This window comes from Narcine bancroftii, chromosome 5 (assembly GCF_036971445.1).
Source record: "Narcine bancroftii isolate sNarBan1 chromosome 5, sNarBan1.hap1, whole genome shotgun sequence".
Lineage (NCBI taxonomy): Eukaryota > Metazoa > Chordata > Chondrichthyes > Torpediniformes > Narcinidae > Narcine > Narcine bancroftii.
Genome location: NC_091473.1, coordinates 256,152,147 through 256,171,424, shown reverse-complemented (window position 1 = coordinate 256,171,424; position 19,278 = coordinate 256,152,147). Strand labels below are relative to the sequence as shown.

General features: G+C 46.4%; 1 protein-coding gene across 8 annotated transcripts in view; it reads left to right on the top strand.

The window, feature by feature from the left end:
- plxna2 (plexin A2) overlaps window positions 1-19,278 on the top strand; it is a 374,997-nt gene that overhangs the window by 243,039 nt on the left and 112,680 nt on the right. For all 8 annotated transcript variants that reach the window (XM_069942307.1, XM_069942304.1, XM_069942308.1 and 5 more), the window contains exons 13-14: window positions 7,342-7,438; window positions 9,459-9,649. In XM_069942307.1, coding sequence (XP_069798408.1) covers window positions 7,342-7,438; window positions 9,459-9,649 — 288 coding nt within the window. The remainder of the gene's footprint in view (window positions 1-7,341; window positions 7,439-9,458; window positions 9,650-19,278) is intronic.

Here is a 19,278-nt window from a genome sequence, read left to right as displayed (position 1 = left end):
ACCTTCCCCCTCTGGGTTACAGAGAGCAGAGGGAGCCCACTGTCAGTCCCCCCCATCGCCATTCCCGTCTGGGTGACAGAGGGCAGAGGGAGCCCACTGTCAGTCCCCCCATCGCCGTCCCCCTCTGGGTGACAGTACTCTTTACTGAGCTCTTGCCAATCCGAGGATAATTTGAGGCAGTGGTGTTTCCTTGGTCGCGGGTCTCCAGTCAGGTGTTGCTTTCCTGCCACGGAGCCAAAGAAAGCGATTGCTGGGCTCTAGTTTTGCAAGTGTTGCTCCAGCTGGATGGCGACTTCACTGGTTGGCCTCTGGGCGGCCCTACCATTTTCATCACCACAAGACATCTCGACTCTCAATCTCTGCCTTAAATACACCCAATGACTTGGCCTCCACAACCAACTGTAGTAAAAAAAAATCCACCTATTCGCCTACTTCTGTTCTTAGTGGACACCCTTTAATCCTGAAGTTGTGCCTTCTTGTCTTAGACGCTCCCACCGTGGGAAAAACCTTTCTTCATCTACTCTGTCCACCAATACCCCCGAGTATAAAGCCCTCCACAAGGCAGTGGACACAGCCCAGGACATAACAGGCTAATCCCTCCCCACTATTGAGAACATCTACGGGGAACACTCCTGTCGGAGAGCAGCAACAATTATCAAGGATCCACACCACCCAGCACACGCTCTGTTCTCGCTGTTGCAGTCAGGAAGGAAGTTTCGGTGCCACAAGACTCGCACCACCAGGTTCAGGAACAGCTGCTCGCCCCCCTCCACCACCAGACTCCTCAATGACAAACTCAATCAGGGACTCATTTAAGGACTCTGACTTGTGCACTTTATAAATTTTCTTTTTGTTCTCTCTGTATTGCACAGTCAGTTTGTTTACATGTGTTATTTGTTTACAGATCTTTTTGTTCACATGTTTACGCTGTGTACAGGTTTTTTTTTGCACTACCAATTAGTGGTAATTCTGCTGCACCCAGTGTTTCTGTCAGGAGCTGAATGGGAAACAATCTGGAACACGTGTAAATTTCCAATCGGTTCTGTAGAATGTAAATGATATTTGTAGATGGTGTAGATTCCAAACATCTAAATGTTTCTGATTTCTTTCTAATTCTTTGTCTGACTTGGCATTTTGTGGAAATTTAATATTTACTGCTGTCGTGGAGCAAGGAAGAGTCTCCATGCATCTGTATGGCCATAAATAATTATGCCCATATTCACATAGAAAGAGGCTGTTCTGCCCCTAAAACTGGTGCTGGCCCACAGAAAAATGAGTTCCTCACTAACTTTCCTTGTAATGTATTCTCTCCACACGTTTCTTCAACACCCCTTGCCCCAGATTCAACCAGTCACCCACACATTGGTGGGGGGTGCGGGGAGAAATTCATAGCACCCATTCAACCCACTGACTTACACACCTTTGGGATGTGGGGGAAACTCAGATGGTCACCGGGAGGGCATGCAAACTCCACAAAGATAGCACCTGAGGCTAGGATGGACCTGGGGCACGAGTGGTGAAGTTGGGGTGGGAGCAGGGGAGGCTCATGGATCTTTCCTCAGCCCCACCAATTTTAAACAGTTTTTTTTGCATCAGTATTTATGCAGGAAACTGGCATCGTGTATAAGGAAGGAGGGGAAACAAACAGAAGGGTCATGGAACAGATGGAGATTAAGGAGGAGGAGGGGGTGCTTGCTGCCTTACAGCAAACAAAGGTAGATAAATCCCCCGGACCAGATATGATATTCCCTTGGACTTTGAGGGAGGCATGTGTAGAAATTTCAGGGGCCCTGGCAGATGTATTCAAAATGTCCTTAGCCACGGGTGAGGTGCCAGAGGATTGGAGAATAGCTCATGTTGTCCTGTTGTTTAAAAAAGGCTCCAAAAATAAGCCAGGTAAGTATAGGCCGGTGAGCCTGACGTCAGTATTAGGTCAATTATTGGAAGGAATTCTGAGAGACAGGATATATAGGTATTTGGACAGTCATGGGCTGATTAAGGTCAGTCAACATGGCTTTGCGCGTGGTAGATCATGTTTATTGAATGTTGTAGAGTTTTCGAGGCGGTTAGCGAAAAGGTAGATGTTGTCCACATGGACTTTAGTGAAGCCTTTGACAAGGTCCCACATTGGAAGTTAGATCAGATCTTATGTTGAAGTTGTTTAAGACATTGATGAAGCCAAATATGGAATATTGTGTGCTGTTCTGGGTGCCTAACTATAAGAAGGATATCAATAAGATGGAGAGAGTGCAGAGAAGATTTACTAAGATGTTGCCAGGTCTTCAGGAGTTGAGTTACAGGGAAAATTTAAACAGGTTAGAACTTTAGTCCTTGGAGTGAAGAAGAGTAAGGGGAGATTTGATAAAGGTTTACAAGATGATGAGAGGTAGAGACAGAGTGGATGAGATTAGGCTTTTTCCACTTAGATTGGGGGAGATCATTACGAGAGGTCATAGTTTTAAGCTGAAGGGGGAAAGGTTTATGGGAAATTTTGGGGGAAGTTCTTCATTCAGAGGGTGGTGGGAGTGTGGAATAAGCTGCCATTTGATGTGGTGAATGTGGGCTCGATCTTGAGTTTTAATAAATTGGATAGATGCATGGATGGAGAGGTCTGGAGGGTTATGGAATGGGAGCAGGTCAATGGGACTAGCGAAATTGTGGTTGGCACAGACTAGAAGGGCCGAATGGCCTGTTTTCTGTGCTGTAGTGTACTATGGTCCTGAGACGTTTCACCTCATCCCCCTGCTCAACAGCAATCCCTACAGTCCTGTGGAGACACCCGCTCCACATCTGCCCTCTGCATCTGATTGGAGAGTGTAATCAGGCACAGAAGACATGTATTGAACATTAGTCATTACAGAACCAATACATTTTAGCAAAATCCAGCAAGATAAAGTCATCTGTGATATGTTTTATCTGGGAGCTGATAATATCATAGCTGCTTACACCACTTTGGTAAAAGTTTAACCCTCTGATATAGGATGAGGGCACCCTCCATTATGCAAAGCCGAGATAGCTCCAGATTTAACTATTTCATCACCAGCTCTCTCCATGCTCACGGACACGTGTTACACAGCCATGCATCGAGGGGAAAACAGGAGCTCCTGAGGAACTCCTCACTCACAGAAGGACATGCAAACGCCATGCAGCACAAGTCAGGTGTTTGAACTGTGAAGCAACATCTCGATTCACTGTGCCTCTGGGCTCGCAGTCACCTCCAGGCCTCCAGCGAGGGCACCGTGTGACAGGGCGTGACCTGGCAGAGTTGGGCAAGGAAGGGACAGAATCTAGGGATTTCCACGACTTCCTTCAGTGCAAGTCCCACTGAGGACAGGCACTGCACAGGGTGGACAGGTGGTCAGTTGGCTCAGGATGGACTGGAGGTGGTCAGTTGGCACAAGGTAGACAGATGGTCAGTTGGCACAGGGTGGACAGGAGGTGGTCAGTTGGCACAGGGTGGACAGGAGGTGGTCAGTTGGCACAGGGTGGACAGGAGGTGGTCAGTTGGCACAGGGTGGACAGGAGGTGGTCAGTTGACACAGGGTGGACGGGAGGTCAGTTGGAGATTTTGGAGGGTATTTAAAGAAGAGATTTTGAGAGTACAGGATCTTTACGTGCCAGTCAGATCGAAAGCCAAGGCCAAAAGCTTAAGGGAACCATGGTTTTCTGGAAAAATTAGAAAGTTGTTTCGGGATAAGAGGGGGGAATTTACTAAATTTAAGAAGCAAAAAATGGATAAGATGTATGATTATTACATAGCTTGCAGAAAAAAATCTTAAGAAGGAAATTAGAAAGGCAAAAAGGTATGAGGTGTCATTAACTGATAAGGTAAAAGTGAATCCTGAGGGTTTTTACAGATGTGTGAATAGTAAAAGGAGGGTTAAGGATAGGTAGGACCACTGAGAGCGGTGAACTGTGCAAGGAGCCGTATCAGATGGGAGAGATATTAAACAATTTTTTCTCATCTGTATTCACGAAGGAAAAGGACATTGGAGTAAGTGAGGCAAATGGCTTAGTTATGGAAAAGATAGGGATTAGGAAAGAGAGGGTTTTGGAGCTTCTAGGGTCAGTAAAAGTGGATAAGTCTCCTGGTCCTGATGGGATTCTCCCCAGGACGTTAAGGGAGGTCAGGGAGCAAATAGCGGAGGCACTGTCAGTGATTTTTCAATGTGGTGCTGCGGGATTGGAGAGTTGCTCATGTAGTTCCATTGTTTAAAAAAGGCACGAGGTGTCGGCCATGTAATTATAGGCTTGTAAGCTTGAGTTCGGTGGTAGGGAAAGTTATGGAGGGTATTCTTAGAGATGGTGTGTATAAACATCTAGATAAGCAGGGATTGATCAGGAGCACCAGCATGGGTTTGTGAAGGGGAAGTCATGTTTGACGAACCTTGTTGAGTTTTTCGAAGAAGTGACAAGAAGGGTGGATGAAGGTAGGGCAGTTGATGTAGTCTATCTGGATTTTAGCAAAGCTTTTGATAAGGTTCCACATGAAAGGTTAGTAAGGAAGGTTCAGTCACTAGGGATTAATACAGAAATAGTAAGATGGGTTCAGAGGTGGCTGGAGGAGAGACAGCAGAGGGTCATGGTGGACAAATGTCCGTCAGGATGGAAGCCTGTGACAAGCAGAGTACCTCAAGGATCGGTGCTAGGTCCCCATTGTTCATAATTTATATTAATGATTTGGATGATAGGGTGGTTAACTGGGTAAGTAAATACGCAGACGATACGAAAATAGGGGGAGTGGTGGATAGCAAGGAAGGTTTTCAGGGATTACAGAGGGATTTGGTTTGGAAAATTGGGCTGAAAGATGGCAGATGGAATTTAATGTAGAGAAATGTGAGGTGCTTCATTTTGGAAAAAATAATCAAAATAGGAGATATGTGGTAAAGGGGAGGACATTGAGAACAAAGAGATCTTGGAGTCATGGTGCAGAGTTCCTTGAAGGTGGATTCTCATCTTGACAGGGTGGTTAAGAAGGCATTTGGTATGTTTGCCTTCATAAATCATAGCATAGAGTAGGAGCTGGGAAGTGATGCTGTGACTGTTTAAGGCGTTGGTGAGGTCAGGTTTGGAGTATTGTGTTTAGTTCTCGTCTCCAAATTATAGGAAGGATCTAGATAAGGTGGAGAGGGTGCAGAGAAGATTTACAAGGATGTTGCCTGGCTTAAATTACCTAGAGGACAGAGAAAGATTGAAGAGGTTAGGACTTTATTTATTGGAATGTCGATGGTTGAGAGGGGATTTGATAGAGGTGTTTAAAATTATGAAGGGAATAGATAGACTAGATGCAAGTCGACTCTTCCCCCTGAGAGCAGGGAAGGTTGAAACAAGAAGACACAAGTTGAGAGTAAGGGGGCAAAATTTTAGGAGAAACATTAGAGGATGTTTCTTCACTCAGAGAGAGGTGGGCACGTGGAACGAGCTGTAGGAGAGTGATGGAGGCAGAGACGTTAGCTTCCTTTCACAAGCACTTGGATAACTCCATGGATGGGAGGTGCTGTAAGACTCAATTACATTCAGAAGAGAGATTTGGCTTTTTTTTTCAGATAGCTGATTGGTGGAGGAAGCTCCGATGAACTTTGGGACCTGTGACCTTTGACCCGGTGGGCAAGCAGCTCGGGGTCCAGAAATGTGCAGAGCAGGGATTGAAGGAATGGGAAGCTGTGAAGTGTGCTGAAGAGTACACAGCCCGGCAGTTCCGGGTTCAAGAACAGTTCCAACAGCTACCAGGCTTTCAAACCTCCGTGTCTACCCAAACCATAAACTATCTATCAACCACAAAACGATCAGTTTGCACATGGAAATGGCTGCTTATATGTTTCTTGCACGAACTCACTATCTGCAACTTAAATATTTATTGATCTTTTTGATAGATTTTATCTCGATCTCATTTGTGCTAATTTCACATACTCTATTGTAGTTGGTGTGTCTTGGGTACCTGTAAGGCAGCAGCAGGTAAGAATTTTGGTGGGTCTGCACCTTGTACTTGTGTGTCTGACAATAAACTCCTGCTGAACATTGAGCTCTGCCATCCACCCCTTTCCTCGGCTTTATCGAGATGTGCCCTATCTCCATTCCCTTCAAAGAGCAGCAAGACACCAGTGCAATCAGAAGAGAAATGGACACCTGTCGTCAGTAGCTGTCAGGTTGCTGGGCTGCCTGATGAGTGAGGTTCACTCTCACTCGTACAGTGGGTTCAGGTTAGGTTTGACACTTCACTTAATGTTGTCCAAAAGTTACTGGACATTCCCTTGGGTGTCAGTGCGGAAATAGTTTCCAAGTCATTGTGATTGATCAATTGGATATATTCTGTCTGATCAATGCTGTTAAGTACGAACGTGTCAAGTTGAACAGAAGCCAGACACACAAAGTCTTCACATCAGGAGTTCAACTGGTCTGCCAACCAGTCCCAGAGAAGGGGGCAATGGGGGGGTGTCGGTCTTTGTTCACCTTCAACCTCCTAACCTGCCAGCTTTACGATTGTCTCCTCTCTCCCAGGATGCAGGAGACCGTTGTTCTTCAGCTGCCAGGAGAGTTGATTCTGATCGTGAGGACTTGGAGTGAAGGGGACTTCAACGTCCGGGAGGGATGGATGGGACTGTGTGGGTGGAGCCTGGTGAAGGTCTCAGTTGCCATGACAACCCTTCGCTGCAATCTATTCCTCGTGAAGGGCCTGAGTTGAGGTTCAGTTGATCAGTTTCCTGTTCCCGCCGCTGAGTTCATGAGAAGGTGATGGAATGTCTTTCTCTAAAGCCATTGTTCAAGTTTATTATCATCCGATTCTGCCAGGACAACCCGACGAAACAGCGTCCTCCGGTCCTCAGTGCAAAACACACAGACACAAAACCAGACATAACACATATACAGACAATACATGTGCAGTACGTATGTGCATATATAATAATAAATATTCAATAAACAGTGGAGTGCTGGAGGGTTTATATGAACAATTCCGTGTACGAGGGCAGCACGGCTTACAGTGCCAGCGTTCAGGGTTCGAATCCCATGCTCTGTGTAAGGAGTTTGTACGTTCTCACCATGTCTGTGTAGGTTTTTCCCCAGGGTCTCTGGTTTCCTCCCACCCTTTAAAACGTACCAAGGTGTAGGTCAATTAGATATAATTGGGCAGCATGGACTCGTGGGCCAGAAGGGCCTGTTACTGCGCTGTAGGTCTAAATTTAAAATTGAAAATTCATTCAGCAGGCTCAGTGCCCGTGGGAAGAGGACTAGGAGAATGTTGTGAGAGAATCCTGGGCGTCTGCTCATTGAGACGGTGAATGACAGAAAACTTGGCGTGGAATTGGCGAACCGTGACTCTAACGTGCGTGACTTCTGTTTCAGTATCACTATGTTGCAGCTGAGCGCAGCGAGCTGCTGATCGAATTCTCAGTGGTGTGGAACGGCTACTTCATCATCGACAACCCAGCAGATATCAAAGGTACAACTTTTGCAAAGAGTCTCCCGAACTGTCCACACCGTCAGTGGTCTGCTTTCAGCCTCTGAACCAAGAGGCCACCCTGGGCATCCAAGAATGCTTGTAGCATTGAGGAGGACCCATCTGTGGCCACCAGCCACAGGGGGTGTCATTTCTCGTCAGACTCACTGCCGTTGGCAGAGACGGAACTTGCCACAGATTCCCACCAGAGGCTGAGCAGGCAGGTTTAACAAAGAGGCAGGAAAGCGAGTGACATGTTGGCCTTGGTAGCAAAAGGGGAGGGAATCTAAGAACAAGGAGGTTTGATACAGTTGTATAGGGTTTTGGTGAGGTCTCACCTGGAATCGTTCACAATTACATCCCACTTTCCTCAAAGGGTATAGTTGCATGGGAGACCATCCAAAGGGGATTCCTGGGATAAAGGGTTGTCTATCAAGAGAGGCTGGACAGTTTGGGTGTGTATTTCTTGATTTAGAAGGATGAGGACCCTAATGCAGATGCTGAGTTTAATGGGGTGTATGTGGAGGTGTTTACACCAGCGGGAAAGTCAGGAACAAGAGTCCATCATGTTGAAAGAAGGGGCCAGTCAGGTAATTCTCTGCTCCAGGCTGCTGGAGACAGAATCGTTAGAAATATTTCAGGTGGAGGCGGAAAAATATTTGAACTGGTACAGAAGTGAGTTGAGATCAACAGAAATCAACCACAATCAGAGTGAACTGTTGGCGACTGAAACACAAAAGTCTGTTGAGAGAATTTGATGGGATAGGGGAGAGGGGGCTTCACCCTGGGTCTGACCCCCGGGAGTGTTTGGCAGATCAAGGGAGAGGGAGCTTCACTCTGGATTTGATCCCGTGGAGGAAGCTCCCTCTCTGTTCTAGTGTCAACCTATGGATGGTGTGGGGTAGGGTGGTGAAGCTTCGATATCTCCTAGTCAAGGAGCAACTGTCCCTCATGCCATCTGTTTTGGCCTTCACAGCACCAGCATGATAGTGACGTTATGGTAGGTTTCACCCCTTCTCAGTGACTGGCCCACTGTTTCCATTTGCACATCCAAGATTTGGAGCTGCACTTCGTGCATGTTCATCCCGGTTCTTTCCCCTTCCTCTTCCTTCATTCCACATTAAAACGATCCGGAAAGATCTTGTTGAGGTGTTTTAAAATTAAGGATTAGGAACAGCAAACCAGGTTGTACGTTTGCCTGTTTGTGGTGTTGCCTGCAAATATAGATTTCTGCAGTCTGTCTTGGAAATTTGAATTTGCCAAATGTTTAACATAAAACAAACATTAAATAAAAATCTTGGAAGATTAGCTAAGGTTTCAAGCTTCTGTTAGTTCTATCCACGTACTGACTCGGTTCACACTGCTCCACAAACAGGTTTCTTCAGACAGAGGTCTGAAATGTGGTCTCCACATTTTACTGGACATCCCAAGATCATTAAACCCGATTCTTTCCCAATCCACATCAGCTCATTGTCTGAAGGGTTGGCAAGTGTAACCCACTCTAAGCACCATGCAGTCGAGCTTTGGATTGTTCTAATGAGATTGGCAAGGCCTTTTGTACTTCCAATCTTCAGAGGATATGCCCATTCCTGCTCTAAGCCGAATGCTGTGCTGGGTATAGTGTGCCTTGGGTGAGTTGCATGCAAACTCTGCCAGGGCTTGATGTCCACTGGGGGAGGTGTGACGTGTGAAGACCACTGGGAAGTTCCCATGTCCTTTATAGGAATTGCAGCAGCTATTACTTCCGAGAGAGCTGCCACACTCAATCGTAGGGATTGAACCAACGGGATCAGTCTGCTGAGACCAGCATGGATTAGAAGGGCCGAAAGGTTGTCTCCAGTGCTGTACCAATTTGCTTGATTCAATTATGAGATGCAGATGAGCTGATTTAGCAATATTAATGATGAAATGTTAACTCCTTATTTGATGTTCTGACCAGGTGTGTGTCGGATGAGGAGGGCGAAGTGAAGATGGTCACCTGCAGACATGCTGATACTCTTCTTCTTGTGTCCTATGCTTGTAGTTCACCTATATAAATGTGATGCACTGAGGGAGAGTTGCGGCCTTTGCCTGAAGGCAAACCAGAAGTTTGAATGTGGCTGGTGTGAGTCTGACCATCGCTGCAGCCTGAGGCAACACTGCTCCATACTGACATCCCACTGGCTCAATCTGTCCAGCAAGAACGTGAAATGCAGCAACCCTCGAATCACAGAGGTGAGTGGTTCCCCCCTCTCGCTGCTCCTGTGGGTGCAACATCACAGCCTGCTGTGACAGAATGCATTATGTCAAGGGGGCCTGAAATGCAACGCTCAGTTGTCCTTTCTTCTATTCAGTTGAAAGAGGTTGCCAAACATGTTGATGAAATCTCAGTGCTGTGCCAGACCGCTTGCCTGTGGGTGGTTCCTGGTCCATCAGAACCTGCAGCAATACCTCGTGTTAGGATCCGCACCGTGGTTCACACCTTGTCGGATCAGCCAGTTGCGACCGCTTGCCTGCATTGGCCTCACAGATTCTGCTCTGATGCACAAACTTCAATTAAACTCTGTTCAAAGTGGAAAATCGAATTAGTTCAAATTGATTAGCTCATTATATAAATGTAGGGGTAGGATCCTTGCACAAGAGGACTCCAGAGTCATCAGGAGGCCAGACGTTTTAATCGACCCATCACACAAAACACATTCTGGAAGTGTCTTCACTCGACAACAAAATTATTTTCATTGTGCTGTCAGCATTGCAGCATTTTGTGCAATCTGTTCCATTTGTAAAAGATGACTGCCCTTTGAGTCCCAGATTCTGTGGCCCGAGTTATTCATCGCCTGTGACAAGATGATAGGACGAAAATTCTAAACAGATGATAAGCAAAAACTCAGTGACAGTATCAAGTCAAAGCATTGGCAATGCTAAAATCTCCAGGGATTTCCTTCAATTGTTGGAGGATGATTAGTTTTGATTATATTCCACATGGTGAGAAAGCATCAGAGATAGGAGCCGAAGCAGTCCATTCAGCCCATCGTCTGCTAAACCATTCAAATCAGCTGATTGTTTTTCCTCGGTCCCATTCTTCCCTTAACCTCACTAAAAGAGAACCTATCAACCTCTGCTTTAAACCTACCCTTGATTGGCCTCCATAGCTGCACAGGTTCACCACCCTCTGTCTGAAGAAACATCTTCTCATTTCTGTCCTTTTAATCAGAGGCTTTGCCCTATGGTCCTCGACTTTCCCATGGCTGGAAACCTCTTCTCCATGTCCACTCAATCCCGCATGTTCAGTATTCAAGGGTTTCAATGAGATGCATCCCCACCCCCCCCCACCTCCCAACCTTCTAAACTCAAATGAGGTTTCTGCGAATATGTACCTGGTCAAATTGGTTTGCCCAGAATCGGAGTCTGTCAAGTTAGAACTGGTTTTCTCAGAATCAGTGTCCATCAAGTTGGAATTGGTATGAATTGGTGTCTGTCTAGTTACAATTACTTTAATGCATCCTTGTGGGGTGCAGAAATGAGGACAAGTTTGCAGATGTAGAACATGCACATGCATCTTTTATAGAGTCACAGAGCATAGAACAGGCCCTTCAGCCCAACTAGTCCATGCCAATGTTATATTCTGTGCTAATCCCATTGGCCTGCAGTGGGTCTCTTTCCCTCCAAACCCCTCAGACCCATAAATCCATCAAAATGTCTTTTGAACGTTGTTATTAAGCTGCTTTGGCAGCAGATTCCAGATATGGACCATCCTTGGAATGAAATAATTTCCTCTTCAAACTTCCATAGATTTCTGAGGCAAGGTTAACAGAATGTATGAGACAGAACACTAATGTACATTGCACAGGAGAATCTTTCAGTTAGTACAGCTGTGGCCAAGTGCATTTGATTCACTGTAGCTCATCTGTGGATGGGAGGGGGAGATGAAATTCCCAGTCCCTCTCAGCACTGGATTCTTCGCGAGATGAAATCTTTCCTTGACCTCTGATCACCCTCGGATGATGCACATCATTCACCCCCTGCCAACCTTTCATGTTCCATCTCTTACACTCTTTCCTCTCTCTGCCTTGCATGCACATTCCAACTTGTCATAGCTCTTGAAGTTAAATGCTTGAGAATTGTCGGCTCTGCACCCTGTGTAAAATTGGCTTAATGTAAGTATGATTATACCTTCCCTGCAGAGGGACGAGCTCATTTTCAAGTAAGCTGCTGTTCCTTTCAGATCCATTCCTCAAGATCACCTGTAACCATCCTGATTTATGGGTCTTTTATACTTGTCAAAGAACACCAATAATTCACTGCAATGGAGAGATATCCTCTACAAATCAATTAAAATACATCACTGATTCATTGAGAGACCCTGTGTCAGGCAATAACTGTCTGTCTCTGTCAACATTGTAATGTTTCTCAGTGCAAATCTCAAATTAGTACAGTACCTGAAAAAAAATCAAACCTAGTTTATGTGACAGATTAGCCCAGGCACATCATCTCGGGCATATTAGTCTTTATCAATAAAACACACTTCGTCGTGGACATTTGCCATTTTTTTTAAATGACTGTGGCTTTTGAGTGCCCACTTGCTTATTCCCCTGTGGGATGCACTGGAAGTTTTCATCAAAGCTGATCCCATTCATTAAAAATAAAAATGAGTCCGTCTAAATCAATGTTAACCCTGTTGAATTCAAAACTCAGAAACAACATCATGTTTTTGTAGTAGAAACACGAGGCTGGAGAAACTCAGCAGGTCAAACACCGAACTTTATGTCGCAAAGATAAAGATACACCATCAATGTACGGGTTTGAACCCTTCATCAAGGTCTGAGCAACATGTAGGCAGGTGCCCAAATTGGACTCATACCTTGATGAAGGGCTCAAGCCTGAAACGTTGGTTATGTATCATTATCTTTGCGATATAAAGGACACTGTTCAACCTGCTGAGGTTCTCCAGCCTCGTGTTTTTACCTCAATCACAGTGTCTGCAGACATTCATGTTTTACTCATCTTTTGGTAGATTTACTGTTAATAGCAATGATGTGTTGGCTGCTTGGTTTCTGTGAGGACAATAGTTAATCCAAGTTAAAGCATCGAACTGTACAAGAACAAGCCCTTCAACCCATTTGTTGATGGAACATGATGCTCGACTGTACCCAATGGATTGCTCTCCACCCCCTTCATACTCGTGCATCTGCTTCCACCACTACTCCTGGCAGACCATCCCAGGCACCCACCACTCTCGGTCCCCACATCTCTGGTAAATTTTATCCCACTCTCCTAAAACTCAGGACTTCCTTTTAGATATTTTTTAAGATTTATTCAGAAGAATTATTTTTCACACCACTGCACATTATTTGCAGTTTTGGCAACAGAAGGAAACACATAACGCTCACCGTAATGCTTCAATCTAACCCAGGATTGCGACCAGGTCTGAACCAAAAGGAAATGCTGCAGTCCACGTAACTGCTGGTTTAGATGGAGAAGAAAGACAAGTATTTCTGCACGATGGAAGAATTAATTGATTTCTGACTGGAAGCCTCCTGTATTTCAATTTTTAGAGCTGCTTATGTCTGATATTTTTGATCACTCAAGAGGTTTCTTCTCTTTAGTGACAAGGACCGGATACCTGCTCCTACAAGTAAATTCAGTTACAGGATGAGAACTCAGGCCTCATAAATTTGATATAGAGTTTTTTTTAAAAGAGATCATCTAGAGCAGGGGTGTCAAACTCAAATTCACGGAGGGCCAAAATTAAAAACTTGGACTAAGTCGAGGGCCGAACTAAATATTTATTGAAAATTTTCAACCACATCTGCATGTTTTCTCTTCTTTCAACATATGTAATGTTAAACTTTTTCTTATTAAAATAAATGTTTAATAATAGTTTTGGATAAACTCTTTCCAGAAGCATTAACAAATGAGAAATAAAATATTCAATCAATAATATTTCTCTATAGAGGATTTGTCAAATGTTGCTAGTGTGCTGTCGAATAGTAAAATCTGAGGGCTATTGAGAATGTGGGAGAATAACATGATTCCTGAAACAATCCAATGGGTGACTGATTGTGGGCATGAACTCTAGCAGGGTTATTTGCCATGCCCTTTTTCCATTGGTACAGATATCCTTTGATTGACACACTTTTCAAGTTTTATGCCTAATGAGCTTGTATCCAGGTGCAGGACCATTTTTAACCAGAAATATATTCATCACTGTGACATGAAACTATTGGAAGATCATTTTATCCTGAGATTAAAGTTCATAATCCTTACTCAGGCCTGTGTGCGGGAGGGCGGGGTTTGCGGGCGATCGGGTTGGACGACGACAGTGCGGGGGCATCGGCTCTCGCTGCAGGGCGGCATCTCAGCGGATCAGCGGCCCCGTCACCGTGAGTCGCGGGTCGGCCTGCGGCAGGGAGGGGGATTGGGCAACGGTCCTGGCGAGGTCAGGCCCGAGGCCTCCGGTTCCGGGCACTGGGAAGCGGCCTTGGCTTCCCCTGACACCGGCCAGGCCCCAAAACCAGAGTCCACGGTGAGACCCTGCAACGTAAACAGAGGAAGTGGGGGCGATTAGCAGGCTGACGCCAATGCATTCTGGGATTTGTTGTATTACTGTGCATGCACTATACTGGCACGGCGGCCAGTGGGCCACCTCCAATACATTTTTGAAATGATCTTGCGGGCCAAATATTTGGCCCGCGGGCCAGAGTTTGACATGTGTGCCCTATGCCATCGGAACTCTGTAATTAGTAAGGGATTGCTTAAGGTGGGATGTGAGTGGGAAGGGAAGGTTGAGAATCACTGCTCTAGACCCAATTGTTACTGAAATATTTTGCTTGAGAAAAATTGTCATTGGCCCATTTCCTTTAGCGTTCTGAAACCGTGCACATGACGAGTCGATGAGGGATGATTAAAGCAGTGATCTTCAAACTTTTTCTTCCCACCCACAGACCACCTTAAGCAATCCCTTACTAATCACAGAGCACCAATGGCACAGGGACGCGAGTGGAAAGAAAAAGGTTGAGAACTGTTGTATTGTGGTAACTCCACATCTGATTAGGTTAATTTTTAGGCAAGTGGTCAGAGAAGGACCGCCCCCCCCCCACCTCAAGAAAGGCTTAAATCACAGGAACAAAATAAGCTTCCGTCTCACTGCTCCCAATCTTACACACAGTCCTGATGTGGAATGTGGGGTCGCAGCTCCACGTTCACCCGAGTTCAGGTGCTGTCTGTGTGGAGTTTGTACGCTCTCCCCTTGTCTTGGACCAACAGGTCGGTCGCCTGACGAAGGCACCCGAACCCGCCGTTGAAACGCCGGCGTCCGGGGCGGTGGAAGAATTGGCTGAGAAGAGCACGTTGCTCCCACCCCCCTCCCATGGTTGGAGAGGGATTAAACTGCGATCTCACGGCGCCGGGCTCGTCTCCAACAAAAGGAGCGGGAGGCAGGGTCCGCCGCGCACGGAACGAGGGGGAAGGCATCGCCAATGAGATGTTCGGTCCGGCGTCGCCGCTGAAGCGCAGACCCAGCGAGGATGGCCCCCAACTCCAGCCGCGTCTGTGTGTCCGGGAGCCGGGCGGGCTGAGTGCTCCGATCCCCGGGATTCGGGACTCTGAGATCCCTCCACACCTCCGGCGTCTTCATTTTCACCTTCAGTGTGCATGCGCGGCGGCCAGTGGGCCAACTCTAATATATATTTAATATGATCTTGCGGGCCAAATATAATTATATTGGCCCGCGGGCCAGAGTTTGATATGTGTGATGTAGAGAATGGACAAGGACGTGGCAGTGGATGTTTGTATGGGCTTTGGCAAGGACCATGTGGTAGTCTGAAGTCAGATCATGGGATGTAGGGAGAGCTGGCCAATTGGATACAGAATTGGCTTGACAGTAGGAGTGATGGCGGAGGGTCATCACTTAGATTGGAGACCTGTCATCCCTCTGTCCGCCTGGCACTGCACAGCTGTCCAGATGTAATTGGGAGGAAGGGAGGGAAGTTTAGGGTAGACGTCAGGATAAGTCCTTTTACACCAAGAATTGTGGGGGCCTGAAATGCGTTGCCAGGGGTAGTGCTGGGGTAATTGAGAGACTTTTAGTCAAGCATATGGATGAAAGAAAAATAGAGGGTTATGAGGGAGGGAGAATTTAGTTTTTAGGTAGAGTCTATAATGGTCCTGTAACTGTGCGGAGATGTTCCATGTTCTGACTGTCTCACATAAAAGGATTCCAGCCTTACACAAATAATTTACTTTGAAATCCATGAAACTGACTCTCTGCTCAAAATCTGTGCTCCATTAAGATGTTTTCAAAGGAGTCTGTCCACACCTGGGGACACCACATGAGGGAACTGTGATGGTAACTGATTCTTTTCTGACGGATTGATTATCCCTGTCACTTCCTACCCATGTCATGTGGCACTCAGTTTTAAAATTCTGATGTCTGTTGATCGCTCTTGGGTTCTCCCTCCTGACCACAATAATTTCCTTCGCCACTATAATCACTCTTTCCCACCCAGTCTTGGTTTCTGGCGTTGTAGTCTCCTCTCTTCCCTCTCCCTGGAACTCTCTTCATTCTCTGAAATCTTTGTCTTTCTCTCATCCTGGCCTCTTGTTTGTAATCTCCACCATTGTGGGCCGTACCTTCTGCTGCCTGGGATCTCTCCCCTAAACCTTTCCATTCTGTGACATCTCACCCTCTGCATCTCCACAGAGCCGCCACCTTTTGCTGGGCTTGTGGTTTGTTCTACAAGCTCCTTGCATGCATTGTTTTCAGTTGATCTCTTGCGATAGATTTCCAGCGTAGTGCCTTGGACATCTTGGTGAGTTACCAACGAATGTCCCCGCCGTCAATCCCACCAGAGTAGAGGGGAGGTGCGTCTTCCTTGAGTTAGCTCTCGTGATCTGAGCTGAGAATTGCCCCATAGAAAGATGGATTGAACGGTTCATTTGCCGCTGATGGGTGGGATCAGATTGGGATGAAGGATGAGCAAAGCTCTTAAATCCTGGGAGACACCTCATTTGTAATGGAGAAAAAAGAGAGATTGGAGAAAGAGAGTTTCCCAAGGCATTCTTACAGAGATCCCTGCTGTCTCCAGCTCTCTACAAGGTGCCTGTTGACATGAGGGGAGCTGCTTTTGAAAATTGTATTCCATTCATTGGTTATTTAAGGTCGATTAAAAACACTTAACTGATGGAAGATCTCAGAAGATGTTCTTCGACCTCACTTTGCCTTGATCTATTTGCTGGCCATTAATTTGCATCTCGAACTCTGTAGATGTGCACGAGCTGCTTATAGCTGATGGAATGGTGAACAATCGAGGATTCAGAGAGGCCTTTCCTATGCTGAGTGTGTTGAGCCAAGCTGAACAGTTGGAAGACTGAGCCCTGATCCACGCATCTTTCAGTTGTCTCAACTTCCACCTTCAGGGAGCTCATTTGCTTCTGCTTCTTTGATGAATGTTTCGATTTTGCAGTTTTCTCTCTGAACTCACAATACTCGATCTCAGTTTGATGGGAACTGATGTTTCCGATACTTGTCAGTGTGGATGGCGCCAGTCTCTGGTTCTGCTGGTGACAAGATGCAGAAGGATGAGTTGATGTACTGACAGACAAAAGGAACCTTTCTGTCACTTCCAGCCTGCATCTGACTTTAATCTGAGTTAAGGTTTTGCCGACGCAAACTGTTTCTATTCACTACCAAGCATCAACGAGAACGGCGTTAATAAAATTATAATAGTGAAAGGGTTTAGGAATAAAGAAGTCAACATAGAACACTACAGGCCCTTTGGCCCTCAATGTTCTGCTGACCCGTATATTCCTTCCTAAAATCATCAGGGGTCCCAGAACAGATCCTTGTGGCCCTCCACTCGTGACCGACCTCCAGGTAGAAAACTTCCCTTCCACTACTGCTCTCCTACATAAAGGATGTTGCAGGAGAGATTTGCACAGATAGACTCAAATCAAAAGATCTCCAGTCATTCAGAAAAAAGGCTTTTCATGTGAAAAAGAACAGAATAGTCATGTGTGGCAGCTCAGAAAAGTGCACTTGCCTGATGAAAGGTAAAAATAACCTGCAGCATCGATCCCTGCGTAAACTGTTTTCTACACGGGCAACGTTCTTGAATATCATCCTGTCCTGCAATGTTCAGGAGGTGTGTGACACACAGATTTTATTTTCCAGAATGACTCACCAAATAAAGGCCTCCAATATTGCAGTTCACCATCCACAATTTTCCTCTGGTTGTCTTCTATGAGTTAACTGCAGACTTGGTTTGGTGTCTGTGTAACCAGTGGATGAAACTTGTCAATTCTAGTTATCCTTCAACCGATAACTGAAGCCCAGTCAAGTGCATGGAGAAAGGGTGAGAAACCAAGCAGCGACTGCATTAAAGAGGGGCAGAGAGAGTAAATGCAACAGGATGTTTCTACTGAGGTTGGGTGAGGCAAGAACATGAAGTCTGACTGCCCCTAATACTGGAATACAACTGAGAGTGATGCATGGACAAGCTGTCTCTCTCCCTGTCCTTGCCTGGGCCCAAGCTACCCCCCAATTCACACTGCTCTGGATAAGGGATTACTTCATGTGAATGACCTATGGCCTGGTCTGGTTCGTTTCATGTGAATGACCCGGTCTGGCCCATTTCACGTCCATGGCCTGGTCTGGTTCGTTTCATGTGAATGACCCGGTCTGGCCCATTTCACGTCCATGGCCTGGTCTGGTTCGTTTCATGTGAATGACCCGGTCTGGCCCATTTCACGTCCATGGCCTGGTCTGGTTCGTTTCATGTGAATGACCCGGTCTGGCCCATTTCACGTCCATGGCCTGGTCTGGTTCGTTTCATGTGAATGACCTGGTCTGGCCCATTTCACGTCCATGGCCTGGTCTGGTTCATTTCATGTGAATGACCCGGTCTGGCCCATTTCACGTCCATGGCCTGGTCTGGTTCGTTTCATGTGAATGACCCGGTCTGGCCCATTTCACGTCCATGGCCTGGTCTGGTTCATTTCATGTGAATGACCCGGTTCTGGCCCATTTCACGTCCATGGCCTGGTCTGGTTCGTTTCATGTGAATGACCCGGTCTGGCCCATTTCACGTCCATGGCCTGGTCTGGTTCGTTTCATGTGAATGACCGGGTCTGGCCCATTTCACGTCCATGGCCTGGTCTGGTTCGTTTCATGTGAATGACCCGGTCTGGCCCATTTCACGTCCATGGCCTGGTCTGTTTCGTTTCATGTGAATGACCCGGTCTGGCCCATTTCACGTCCATGGCCTGGTCTGGTTCATTTCATGTGAATGACCCGGTTCTGGCCCATTTCACGTCCATGGCCTGGTCTGGTTCGTTTCATGTGAATGACCCGGTCTGGCCCATTTCACATCCATGGCCTGGTCTGGTTCGTTTCATGTGAATGACCTGGTCTGGCCCATTTCATGTCCATGGCCTGGTCTGGTTCGTTTCATGTCCGTGGGCTGGTCTGAACTGTTTTACATGAAGAGCCCGTTTGATGTGCATGACTCATGTTCTAGTATGATGCTCACAGAGATGTTAGGTGTCTTCCCATCCTTTTAAACAGTCAACTGACACCCACCAGAAAATGTGCAGGGAGTAGGTACTTTGGACAACAAGGAATGCTGGTGTGGCCTAGGCATCAGAAGCATTAACATCAGGAACAGGCTATACTTAATGATGAACTCAGAAAGATAAAGAGGTGACTTGGTAGAGGCCTACAGGATTATGAGAGCAGAGATGGGGAGGACGGGCCAGCGCCTGTTTCCTGAGACGAGAGTAACAAACACCAGAGGACATAGGTACAAGGTGAGGGGAGGAAAGTTTAGGGGAAATGTCAGGGGTAAGTTGTTTTTTTTTTACACAGA